Consider the following 13,453-nt stretch of genomic DNA (forward strand, 5'->3'; position numbering starts at 1 on the left):
ATGTTGGAGCCTTGTCGGTGTGTGTGTGTGTGTGTGTGTGGTCGGGTGGGGTTGCCGGCTGGACGCAGGGTGGTTGAGCTCGGTGACACCTTCCCACCTTTCTAGCCACTCCACTGCTGCAGCCTCACCTCGCCTCACTTTTTCCAGCGCGGTGTGCTGAAACATAATGGCCTCTAAAGCCAGGATTGATGTTATTGTTGCCACGGGGTTGCTTTGTGAGCCAGTTAATGGGGTTGTTAACCGAACGTGGCCCGGACAATACACCTCGCACACACACATACACACACACACACCCTCTCGCCACCACTATATACTCCTTGGGGGAAAGGAGAGGGTTATAACTTCTCTTTTTCCTCGCGATGATTTTATTTAGCCTTACCGCATGTTTGCTGCCAGGGCTGAGGACTATAGGCTGTAAAGATTTGATTTTTCTTTTCTTTTCTTTTTTTTTTTTTTTACGAGAGAGAAAGGAGCCTTTTGTCGCTGCTGATGACTCAGCGGGTTCAGCTTTAATACCTGAGCCGTCACAAGAGTATCGATGCATGCACTAGTGTTTTTATATCCAATTCTGACCCCTTGGGAAGGTGTTTCGCGACACTTACTCGAGAAAGTCAAGATGCAGGACGACTCCAGGAGCTGCTTTGTGCAGCTTGATTTCAGCGGGACAAAATTCAGGACTTGAAGGGTCACTTTTCTTATTCGATAGGTGACATGGGGATAGCGAGGAGGAGGCAACATACCACGAACGTCCCCGGCAGGCACTGAACCAAGACTGCTGCTGGACCCGGTACACAGAATAAGTTCACTGCTTTCCTCTCTGCTCATGTTGCAGTCCTGCACCACAGTACAACAACAAAATGACTCGCACTTGTGGAGATAATGAAGCTAATACAGGTATAATTTAGACAAATTCTGCTCTAAAACACAAAGGAGAGTAGTTCCAGTGATTAGAATTAATGTGCTCAATATGGTGCAGTCTGAAACTCGTTTTATAGATGCTACCTGAAGCAGAAACGAAATAGGGATGAATGGGGAGAAATAAACTGAGCACCGTCTCTCTGTCTCCTTCTCCCTGCAAAACACTCGTGCCATATCCAGTTACACTGAAACACTGAAGCCAGTGATGACTTTTCACTTGAGGGGGCCGACTTGATGTATCAATCTGCGTTTAGCTCCCTGCCAGACGGAGACAAGGAGGCACAAAACAACTCCTCCTTGTTCTTTGTTTATGAGACACCATAGTTCTAATTGCTGCTGTTTCCCACCGTCGCTGGATAGTGCCACGTCTGTTCTCGCCGTCTCATAACATTGCAAGATGTGTTGGTTGTTAGCGGTATGGTTTGGGTTCGTCAGGCTTGATTTCATGTTTTGCAGGCTTGAAATTGGGTATCATTTCAAGGAGACACGGCTGTGGGTTGGGACTGTCTCCGCTTACACAGCCAAGAAGTGGGCACAGGGCCTAATGGACCTGGGAGATAAAAGTTTCTCTTTTCTGGTAGGGGATAGAAAAAAATGATGTGCTATTAAATATCCTTCCCCAAAAATATAGGTGGAAAAGACTCTAATGGCTCTATGCACATGCTCGTATGTGTGTGTGTGTGTCTGTGTGCATGAACTCTCTGTGCAGAGCCAGTTTTGCTGGTATGCAATATGAATGTGGGCAGAGTGAAATGGCGGCTAATTTAGGGATTCATTTTGAACAAAGCCTCGGCACTATAAGTGCTCCAGTTACTGAGCAGCAGGGAGAGTTTTCAGAACAGTACCTGCAGGACTCTTCTGTCAGCATTAGGTCCAGTGTGTGTGTGTGTGTGTGTGTGTGTGTGTGTGTGTGTGTGTGTGTGTGTGGAAACTAGTCTCTCTCTTACTTGGTGGGCTGAGGTGGACTGATGAAACCCTGATGGAGGAAGACGCTAATGTGCTAATGTTGTTCTGAGATCTTAAGTGTGGTGTCGTCGGTTTCGCTTAAAATGTTCTCCTGTGGCTCTGACAGCATGTGGGCGGCACACAAGCAAGCTGGCAAGCACATGGGCAAACAAATAAAACACAACGATCATTGGTTATTATTAGCCTTTGTCTCAGAGGCATTTTACGATCAAAATATCAAAAACTGGAGAACGGAGGAATTTTAAAATTTACAATATGATTGAACAACCTCAGAAATATTCATTTTTCCTATAACTAAATAAACGAGCTGTTCTCAGAGGAGGTCTCCAGTGCACTGTTTGAAGCTAGAAAGGTGGCAGGTGTTGCCACGGAAACAGAGTCACTGCTTGTGAAAAACAACGTTAAAATATATGTTTCGTTTTTTCTTTTTCCCTTTGGCGAGTGACTGTGGTGTGAACGGGATATTAAATATAATGAATATATGGAATAGTGTATGTGAGGGAGAATGTCACAAACTCATGGACTGTGTGTCAGACGCTTCCAGCCTCCACATCGTTCATTAAATCCTGGTAATGGACCTCGCGGGACATTGTCCCTTACAGATATCATATTCAACATTTGATATTACCATCACCTTTAAAAAGGTTAAAATATTTGTGTTACACATTTTCACAGCAAATCACTCTTCTTTCCTTGAACTGCACAGTTAATATTTGATCCAGTGCACCCCCTTAATGTCTGGCTTTAAAACCCAGTTAAGTGGTAACTAGCTCTGCTGCTGCTGCCACCCTGTCAGACACTCACACTGCAACCATTACAGTCATTACAGCTGTCAGGCTGCTTTCAGCTGCAGATTAACATCTACCAATCACCTTTTTGACACCAATGCACAGAAATGATGTGAATTTAACCTCGACATGTAGAACAATGTAGATATTGTAAAGGTGAGCGAGGTAACACAACCGGAGCGCTGCAGATATGAAGTGTATTTTATCATTTAGATTATCGAAAACATTCCAGAAAACACAACCTGTGGCGACGTGTCAAGCTCTTGATGAATACAGCGATGTGATTTCAGCTTTATTAGCATGCAGACGCAGCAGAACATCGCTGCGAGTAAAGATACGAGCATCTGTCCTTTTAACGGTGGTATGTATCAGTAAAGGGATCTGCACGGCTCCTGTAAGGACTTAAAAAAGGAGATGACGCTGTAAAACTCGCTGATAAGAACATAAACAAACAGAATGTGATTCGCTGGCCGAGTGTGAAAGCAGCGTCCGCTGTTACGGCTGCTGCCACAGTCGTCTCAAACCGGCTAAACCATCACACAATTTGCATATCTGTGTTGTAAATCCAGCGGCTGATGTAAACACAGCAGGGGAAGCCGACTCTTTTCAACTGGCCACAGCGGAAGGTGGATCAAGAAGTAGCATCTGTTTCTTTCAGTCTTCTTCTAAACCAGCCAGAAAGGTTTATTGAGTATAGAAAAGAGGCTCTGATCGATGGTCGCCTCCTGTCAAACCCACTAACTCAACAGCCGCCACCATAATTTACTTGCAGTTGGCTGGAGGTGAGCGGCAATTTCACACCTTTCTTCCAAAGACATGAGAGCCGCTGAAAGTGGCATCGAACCTCTTCATTAAACTCCTCAGCGCCTCACCAACGGTCAATGATTGTGTAATTACTCGATGATAATAATAATATAGGTGCACAGGATTCGAGTTACGTGGGAGCCAATGGGAGCAGTCAAATCACACAGCTATGAGGGTCACTGATACCAAAACATTATCAGCAACCATTGTGTTAATCACAAATAATGAACAATGAAATGAGTATTCTTAACATTATTGAAATAAAAAATACTGTTTCTGATCTACTTTACACAGTAGTTACAAGAAGTCGCTGCTCAGTGTAAAAGTCACAGACGTGGACTTAAAGATGAAGTGAAGTCACTAATAATGGCAATATTCCAGACTACCATACAAATTGAGTGATTTTAAGAGTTGTTGCATCTCGAGGAGACACTTAATCATCTTTGCGAAACAGCTATGGCAAATTTTAAATCATTGGTGCCTTCTTGTAAAATCGGCATTAAATACAACAACTTGAGATGTTTCTTTCCTTGTGGAAAAAGTGTTTGTTTGTGTGTTTGAAGTTGATCCCGTCTGCTTGTCAGTCTGCAGTGCGTCGTACATCCCTGCAGCTGTTTGAACACACTGTTTCAAATGATTTTAACCATTTACACCAGATTTATTAAAGAACACAACCTACTGACAGTGAATATGTGCATTTTCACAAATCAGTGAAAGTATTGATTACTTCTTTGGAGAACAAAGTGGGAAAAAAGTCACCAGATTCCCTTGAAAAATCCATTTTGAGACTTACTGTATAACCTTTGAGAAACACTGTCTATGATAAATTCTTGTGTTGACTTCTTGTTCATTCGGCAGATGTTAAACATTACATTATTTCTTTCTTTGTGTACGAATATTTGCATAAACAGCCAGAAATTAAGATCCGGTCACTTGAGACATATTAATGCCACCCGGCTATTATCATATATATCTATCTCCGCCTTTATGTTGGTCAGAGTAGAGCTGATTATGTAGTGGTTTCAGTGTAAGAAGGCACAAAATTACTTTGTGAATTACTTGAATGATACTTGAATGAATGTCCACCTGTGCAGTGAGGGCAGGGCCTAATTTCCTCTGCTTCAGAGCCAGTGGTGTTGGGCAGATATTTTAATTTTCTTACTTCTGTTGGATGGTTAACAGAGAGAGAGAGAGAGAGAGAGAGAGAAAATTTTGCTGCACGTAAAGCAACGCTGTGGGAACAGCCCGCGTCTCGAGTCTTATTTCAGCCGTCTTGCCTTCCTCAGGAGTGATTCAGCCTTTTTGGATGGATTTATCAAGTGACTCAGGAGAAGTGTGAGTGGGGGGGGGGGCTGGGGAGGAGAGCAGATCAAGTGGTTTCCTCTAATGAGCCCTGTCAACAGTGTTCTGCCTATAAACAAATAGGGCTGACAGATGACACAGTGGCAGCACTAGTCTCCGTCTCCCCGGCAAACCACCTGTCGACGCCGGTTTTTGGTCTCCAGGAAATGTGTCGCTCTGCTGAGAAAGCTTACCGCCGCCTTTCCTCTCTCTCTCTCTCTCTCTCCATCAGTGTGTTTGTCATCCCTCCCCTCCTCTTCCTCTCTAAAACACAGACTCACACTTTTAAGGGCATCACGAAAAGCCATTAGTCATTATTTTCTCTGCTGTCTCTCCCCTCCCTCCTGCACGTTCGCTGTCACTTGCCAGCTCTCTGCCGCCGCTCAAGAAATTATGAATTATGCTTGTGATTCAGTCTCTACAGGGGCTGCGACTAGGAGGCACCAACCGTAGAGCTGCAGCTTTGGTTTTTTTTTCCCATTTTCTTTAAAAAAAAAAACGCCTTTTTTTCCTCTCCAGGCCCGTCAATCACAATTCCAACCACCCAGGTCCACCACGTACACCGCAGTGCACCACACTGACACAAACCAGCCTAATTTGTATCACAATTTCACCACTCGTCAAGCATGTTTGGTGTGACAAAGAAGGAAGAAGCTCCACTTTTCTGTTGTTGTCATTTATTCCCCCGGCGCGGCAGAGACCGCCCGCCACTAAATGTTCTCCATTTCTTAATTTCACTGCGAACGCCAGCGTGGATCCACTGGCGTAGCTCCGCTGCCATTCACTCGGGCTTAATTGGCATTCATACGGAAGCCTGCTCGGCGCTTCGCAAGCTGTGCAGCCGCAGTATGAGGCTGTTTGACTTCAGTAAGAGCATGTCAGATTAAAGTGTTATTTATAAGAGAGGGTGGATGCACCAGAGCCAGAGGAGTGAGAGGGTGGAGGGGTTCGCCTATTGGTCTTTTTCAGTCCCAAACACATTGCACTTCTCTTCGCCTCTAATCCAGCCGTGGGTATCGGGCCTGCAGGCTGCAAAAGAGCTCCGAGGAGCAGTGAGAAAACATATGTGACAGGCCCTAAGCCGATGACTCAGATTAAAAATGGGTGCTGTATACCCATCTGAAGCTATATGACAGGGTGACGAACATTTCCAACTATGGGCTTACAGCGTGTTGCCTAAGAGGATTTTCAAATAGAGAGAGCGTCTTTTTTTTTCCTTAATGCATTCAATAGAATAAGAGCATTGTGCTGCGCGCTGTGTTCACTTGCCTTTTGTGTTACATAATATGCAATAGTGTCCTTGTGTCGCTTGCGCGGGGAGCCTACACATGCTCTTTGAAGTGGTTAAGTGTAGTCCAAATTATTAATGCTAATTCTGCTACAGCTGATTTAGCTTTCCTCTTGTTAGCGGCATTGAGCGCTCAAAACATACAGTCGAGGCCCCCGAGGGACTGTGATTCTGCCAATTTTCCTTAGCAATGCTCTCAGAGCTGAGAGAGGGAGAGAGAGAGAGCACTGATTTAGGAAGTGTGTCAGCCTTTCCTAAGAACTTATGCATAACTAATCCTGTAAAACCCATTGATCACTGACACAAGCCCGTGGACGTATTGGGGTATTGATTTAAGATTCAGTAAAGACCCTTATTTAGAATGCAGGGCTTTACTATTTCAGATTTCCCCTTTTACGCTGGCTCTGCACGTGCCTGAAGCGAAGGCATGAACCCGGCCTCGTCATGACCTGACCTTCATGAGCCGCGCTGAGAGCCCATCCAAGACTCAAAGCAAGACTCTCAGCTCTGATGGCGGCATGTCTGTGGGTCCTGTCTGCAGCAAATCTCAACACCTGCTCGACATATTGACGTTACGTTTTGTGCAAAAATTCTTTAATGACCTGTGATCACCTGGAGTGAATCTCTGATCTTTACTCCAGCACCAGCATCAGGTCAAAAGTTTAATATGTCCAGCACTTAAACCAGATTCCTGCAGAAACAGCATTACTCCAATCAGCTGGTAATAACAGGTCAATTCACAGGATTATTTAATGAGCTCGTCAAAAGCTAATGCAGCTTTGAGAAATCATTAGATCATTTCTTTCGTGTTGTGCAACCAAAAGGCCCAAAGCTGACGCTACAATCAACACATTGTCGGGAACCTCTGCATTATTTCTTAACCAGCCAAAGTAATCAGATCCAAACCTTGTCCATAGTTTGACACAGCTGAATGAAGGAAACCCCTTGACAACTTGAAACCTTTCGAGTATGTTGGATCCGTGTCAGCTCACAGATTTTATCGACAGAACATCTAACACATTCTATACGGTGGTTTTCTGACTGTCTTATCCTCTCTGTCCTCGCAGGGCTGAAGGTGCGTGAGGTGATGATCAATGTGTCTCGACAGCAAGTGGAGGATTTTCACGGCCCCGAGGACTACTGGTGTCTCTGCGTGGCCTGGAGCCACCTGGGCACCTCCAAGAGCCGCAAGGCAACCGTCCGCATCGCCTGTGAGTATGGAAACACCTCCGCGGTCTGAGCTGCAGGTACCATTTTGCAAAATATGCAACAAATGAGCAAGAAAAGTGAGCAGTCAACCAGACCTGAGACACAAAAACAGCTACTGACTCTAAACGTGCAGTGCAGGACCTTTCAGGCTTGTGTCAGACATGTTGATGAAGCCTGTCACTGCCGGTCAAATCTGTCTTCATGTCAGATTGGGTCTTTTCAGCACTGGTACTGATGCACTTTACATTAGCCAGCACTGATTGGTTTGTCCGAGCTGAAGGAGGGAGGGACCGGAGCCTTTCTTGTGACCATCAGACCAGAAGATAAATAGAGAAAAAAAAAAAGAAAAGAAAGAATGAAGGCAGAGAAAATAAGAGCACCTCAAGTACTGCGAAGGAAACTGTGACTAGCTGTCAGTCACTGTGACAAAAACCATGATTTTCTCCTGCAGGTCCCGGTCGTATTATGATCACAGAGAGTGACAGCTCCCCAAAACTGATTTACTTTGTCTGTTCGTGTGAGTTTAACCTCTAACAGTCTGCAGCTGAAAGACAGCAGGAACATTTTTGAAGTTCTATTTTATTATTTTTTTTCTCGTTGATTTTGGACCAAACTGTGAGAACACAGCCAGCCGACATTATCTTAACAGAAAACGAATCAGATTTGTCGGTGGTGAAATAATCAATTCCCAGAAACAAATGCTGTCTGATCAAGTTTAGACACAATCAGCTATTCACAGCTGGTGTTGTCCAAATCCAATACTGCTGCCACAGGGTGTTACAGGTAATCTAAGAGCCCTGCGCTGGGTCGAATTCACTCTTTTAAACCTGATTGGGTTATATGACCCCGAAGAGACGGCTCAGACGAATCACACGTCGTTTGTTGCCATTTGAAGAACGTAAGAGTTTGAGTTCAGAGATGCGATGTCAAAATCTTTATCTGTTGGGATTTGCATATCATTGTGCGGCACTTGCACCAACCTGTCGAAGGTTTTAAAAGAACTATCGCTCTCGTGTTTCCTCTGATGTGAAGGGAATCACTCCTGATCCAAGTGTTGCATGAAACACGTGGAAATTTCAAAGGCGACTTCCCTCTGTCTTATAAGCCTGACAGTTTAAAGGCTGTCAGTGGAAAGCAGCAGTGCAGTTGCCTCTCAAAGGCAGTTTGGAGAATAGGGCAGAATGGGCTCTGTCGCCATTGTATGCACATGAATGCCCCAGATGATCAGCGCAATCCTTGTGCACTTCCCTCCACCCAGTGTATCCTCCAAACCACCTTGTCAACAGATTACCGAGCACAGGGGCCACAGGATCCTCTATCTTCCACGAGCTGTATTGGGTTTTGAAGGTCGTGGCGTGCAGAGCCGGGGGCACTGCAGAAGAGGATTGAGGCCGGGCTGACCGTAACACTTGACACCTGACAGCTGCCTCTTATCTCCCCACACAGACCTGAGGAAGAACTTTGAGCAGGACCCCCAGGGGAAGGAGGTGCCAATCAACGGGATGATCGTTCTGCACTGTCGCCCCCCAGAGGGAGTTCCTGTGGCGGAGGTAAGCCTGCTCCTCCTCTCCTGAAAGAGGAGAAACTTATACTCCCACTGAGCGGAGAAGATCAGCAGCAGAGTAGCCGTCGTCTTTTTTTTGCGAGAGAGACTCTCTGCTCAGATTCTCCCCTCAGCTCTGCTCTGTCTGACCTTTAACAGATTGTGTTGGGTGGCAGCAATGAATTCACATAAACACTTTGAAACTGAGGTGTTGAAATGCAGAGGATTCACAGCATACATTTGAATAAAATCCTTCCCAAAGAATAAAATCATGTATCAATAAGACACAGGCGTCAGACGCTCAGAAATGCCTCCGTCAGATTTATAGTGCCATTAGGCTTTTGCGAGTCTTTGTGAGTTCACACTGTGAGAAACATCTGGCTAAAAGTGGGTCAGGCCACAAAGTGAGTGGTCCAATTACAAATTTGGAGGATGATATAAGGGGGTGGGTGTGGGGTGGTGGTGGTGGTGGTGGTGGGGGGTTCTGTAGTTGGATCCATCGGCAGCTGCTACTGTGAGCTGTGGATTCAGCCTGTGCCTGGTCTGGAATCTGTGTTGGTTATTGAGCTCATTTATATGCACACTACTGTCCAAGTTCTGCTCTTGCAGTTAATTTATGGAATGATATTTACACTGATTCTTCATGTTCCTGCACGCATGATGCTGCGATCGTCTGCATCACTGCCGGTTTGTCTCTGACGTCATGCAGCAGATCTGAGATTCAGCTCCCAGCTGGTGTTACAGTACAGCGACGGCTGCGAACGAACGTAGGTTTCATGGTTTCTGGCTGCGACCATGGTGATGCACTTACTGCTCTGCCGGCTCTAACGTCTCCATCTGATAATCGTGCAGCTGTAGCTCAGGAGGTAATTAGAAGGTCACCGGTTCGATTCTTCAGCTCCCCCGGCTGCACGTCGGAGTGTCCCTGAGCAAGATACTGAAGCCCAAATTGCTCCTGATGAGCAGGTCGGCACCTTGCATGGCAGCCTCTGCTATCACTGTGTGAATGTGTGTGTGAATGAGTGAATGTGATAAGTGTTGTAAAGTGCTTTAAGTGGTCAGCAGACTAGAAAGGTGCTACGGAAGTCCATTTACAATCTGCAATGGAGGATAAAAACCACAATTCAGCCTCTGCAGGGATATGATGGTATTTACATCACAATCAGGTGTAAACATGCCAAAGAATTCTAGTTTCTATCGCTATATTCCGTCAAATTTGGGTTCTTAAAATAAGAGTACGACGTGCTGCAGAATACGAGTCCACCTCTCCTCCCAGCTGAAGTCCTGCTTGGCTCGGACAAGGTCCAGTGCAACAGCTTGATCGGAGATATCGTGGTGGATACAGGTGTCTGTGTCCAGCAACCAGGCATCCTTAAACCAGGCTGGATTAGCACGGGTCTTATTCTGAGTCCACTGCTCTTAATCCAAAACAACCGCATTGAATAAAGTCAAAAAAATGACAAAAAGACAAAAACAAAAGTCAAAGAAAGCATCATTTGAGAGGGAACTACTGGTCGCTGCATCTTCATGAGCCACCGTTGCCATAGCAATCCTTTATTCATTGACAGATTCTCCATTTTTAAAATACTTTAAACACATTTGCTGCTTTTTCGAGCCTGTTCTCATCTCCAGGGTGTCGAACGTCTGACATTTCATCACCTCACCTTGTGTCTCATACGGATGCAGAAGGTCCCTTTCAGCGTATGTGTGAAATGCACTGGAATATAAAACTAACTAAGGTGAAACCGTCAAGCGAGCAACTAGTGTGCAGAAGGTCGCACGCAGAACATTCACCCTGGAGAATTTTCAAAAAGTCAGCTGTCTTTGTTTCTAAACTTAACCAAGTAGTTTCTGTGCTTGAACCTCATCAAACTTCTGTCTCACCTGACGCTTTGCATGTTGCACACTGACACTAAAGGGTCCCGAGTACATCTGTATTATGAGACAGGACTGTTGTTGCCACAGCAGGAGGACCACAGCAGTACTTGTTGTTGGTTCTGATTGCTTTTAGCATTTAAATCCGGCCTGGTGGCAACTTAATCGACAGCTGCAAGTTAGACGTGGAACAGATATTTCTTAAAATGAGACCAACCAGCAGGACTGACTTGTGGAGTGAATATTATGATATTTAAAATGCTTCAGTGAAAAGATGTCACCAAGCGCATATTCCTCTCCAAGTGCAGAATATGTCCTTCTATATGTGGTCCAGCGATAATCAGGTTGGACGTGCAGCTGACGAGCGAACAGATTTGAGTGGAGGTCAGTCTCCGGTCCTGCTGCTGTATAAATGATCCAAGGTGGAAATAGAGGAGTGATGTCATTCCAGCGCTGCAGAGTCCACAATGGGGATAAAAATAGTTGAATGTGAGCGGTACAGACTGAATCACATCCTGCCATCTAGTCCTTTGTCAACACAAATGAGCCCGGCCACAAGAGATGGAAGTGAATAATGTGGAGAGCGCGTGGCAGATACCCTCAGCCCAGTCGATATCAATGCACCTCCTCTATTAAATATTGAGATGGCGTCCATTGAGCGCGGTACTGTTCTTGAGTGCAGCTGCAGGAAAAGGATGCCAACCGTCGCAAAGCACAGCGCAGACCGCAACACAATCTGCCGTCTGGAGCTCCTGAACGCTGCTGTGTTTGGAAGAATCAGCCTCGTCAGCGAGGATGTCGGCGCGAGCTAATGAGTCGCCAGTCACTCACAGTGGAATCATTTTGTGTCGTGTGGCGGAAACAGTTTATTTAAGCAAGAGGCTGACACTTCGGCAGGACTGTCACCTTGACTTGTCACGTTAGACTGAACGGTTTCAAGCAACATTGGACGTGTTTGTCTGGTGCTTATTTCTCCGTCCCTTCAGTTGTGTTGAGTTATAAGCGGCATCAGCTGGATATGAGATTATCAGCAGTCACTTCCCCTCAGCTGACACTGAGCTGAGGCTGGTTTATTATTTTAGACTGCAAAAAATATCAGAAAATAGTCAGTAGAGCTGCTAGGCTTATTTTTCAAGCGTCAGTGTTAACTAGACAGGCCTCAGAAATCAGACTGATGTAGATAGATAGATCTCAAAATGAATATTAAACTCATTTGTCTTTCTTTGTGTTGTCTGTACATTTTGTTATAGACACACTGTACAACAACACAAGACCTTCACGTGACTGTAGAGGTCCCTGTGAAGGTTTATATCCAAGTGATATAAATACAACTGACTGCAGAGACATCTCAGGATGACTGACGGGTTTGTACTACGACATGTTGTGTGTTGTTTTAGATCACCAAAAAAAAAAAAAAAACGACAGATAAAAACTGCTTCCACCTGTTCCTCCGAGCAGCCGGGCCTGTCGCAGGACTGTCATCCTCACACCTCTTTATCTCCAAGTCGCAGAGGTCCAAATCCCTTCAGCACCACATGTGACACAAAAAAAAAGGGGGTAAGAGTGACAAACATGATTCGATGAGACGGATCAGGTGGAAACACACACAGCATGCAAGGGAATAAAATTATAAAACTTGGTTAAATTTATGAAAAGTGTTGAACCCAAAGACAATTATAACAAAACCTTGTAGCCTCTTCTGAGCCTTTTAGCTTCTTTTAGCTCATTGTTTTGGTTTTCTTTCCACTCTCATCCACCTCATCTTCTCGCTTAGCAAACAGAGTTTTAAGCTAAAAGCCTCCAAAATCTCAGTGATAATACGCTGATTTTCAAGGACCAAATGTTTATCGTGTAGCCAATCAGAATCTTCCTGCTCAAAGTGACAATGTAAACACCAGGGTGCACCACAACAGCATAAGTAATCCCACATTATATAAGACAGGCTGCATCCAAATCAGTGCGTTTACAGGAGCGACGTAACAGAGCGAGTGTCTGAGCAGGTGTGAGGAGAGAGGGCAGACAGTTAGTCTGATAGTTAATCAATCGTTGATGATGTAGTTCTCTCAGACGGATACAAAGAAAAGCATAACATGCTTAAACGAGTCACCAAATATACTTTGTGAGGCAAACTGAGTCAAGCTTCATCTTTAATGCCTGGGTATTTTTAGAAATCCATTCAGAAGTTAATCAGCAGAAAAATACTTGTGGATTTCCCGTTGATTTGAATTTGGGACGTTGGGTGTGCGAGTATCGTCTGCGAGTGTCAACTGCGACATGCAAAATTCTCAAGTGCTTCCTAAAAAAAAAAAAAAAAAAAAAAATCCTTCATGCATCTCATCCAAAGAGCAGAGACTTTAATTTGCCTATGGTTAATAGAACGCAGGAGCGGCTTATTTGTCATTTCGTTTTGGTGATCCAGATCCAAAGAGAAATTCCCCACTTTTACTTCACAGATATCAGGGGGTGTGAATGCAGAGCAGATCTTTTAACTCAGGGAGAAAGGAGTCCATGAGAACCCTGTATAATGAGTTTCTTTTGAGAGGTTACTCTGAGAGAAAGTGTGAAATGAACAGCCAAACTGGAAGCCAATTTCAACTTCCCTGAATGAAAGCCTTTAATCCAAGATGAATCCCCTTGATCTACAGTAGCTCAGGTAGACAGCCCAGGCTGCGGCACAAAGGGGAATCAACTAAATGCTTCTGCACCGTGATACAAGCTGTT

General features: G+C 44.9%; 1 protein-coding gene across 5 annotated transcripts in view; it reads left to right on the plus strand.

Annotated features, from left to right (window-relative positions):
- Positions 1-13,453, plus strand: part of unc5db (unc-5 netrin receptor Db) — a 211,371-nt gene that overhangs the window by 140,488 nt on the left and 57,430 nt on the right. For all 5 annotated transcript variants that reach the window (XM_037097681.1, XM_037097679.1, XM_037097680.1 and 2 more), the window contains 2 exons: positions 7,173-7,316; positions 8,761-8,864. In XM_037097681.1, the coding sequence (XP_036953576.1) occupies positions 7,173-7,316; positions 8,761-8,864 (248 nt within the window). The remainder of the gene's footprint in view (positions 1-7,172; positions 7,317-8,760; positions 8,865-13,453) is intronic.

The sequence above is a fragment of the Acanthopagrus latus genome, chromosome 5 (genome assembly GCF_904848185.1).
Source record: "Acanthopagrus latus isolate v.2019 chromosome 5, fAcaLat1.1, whole genome shotgun sequence".
Lineage (NCBI taxonomy): Eukaryota > Metazoa > Chordata > Actinopteri > Spariformes > Sparidae > Acanthopagrus > Acanthopagrus latus.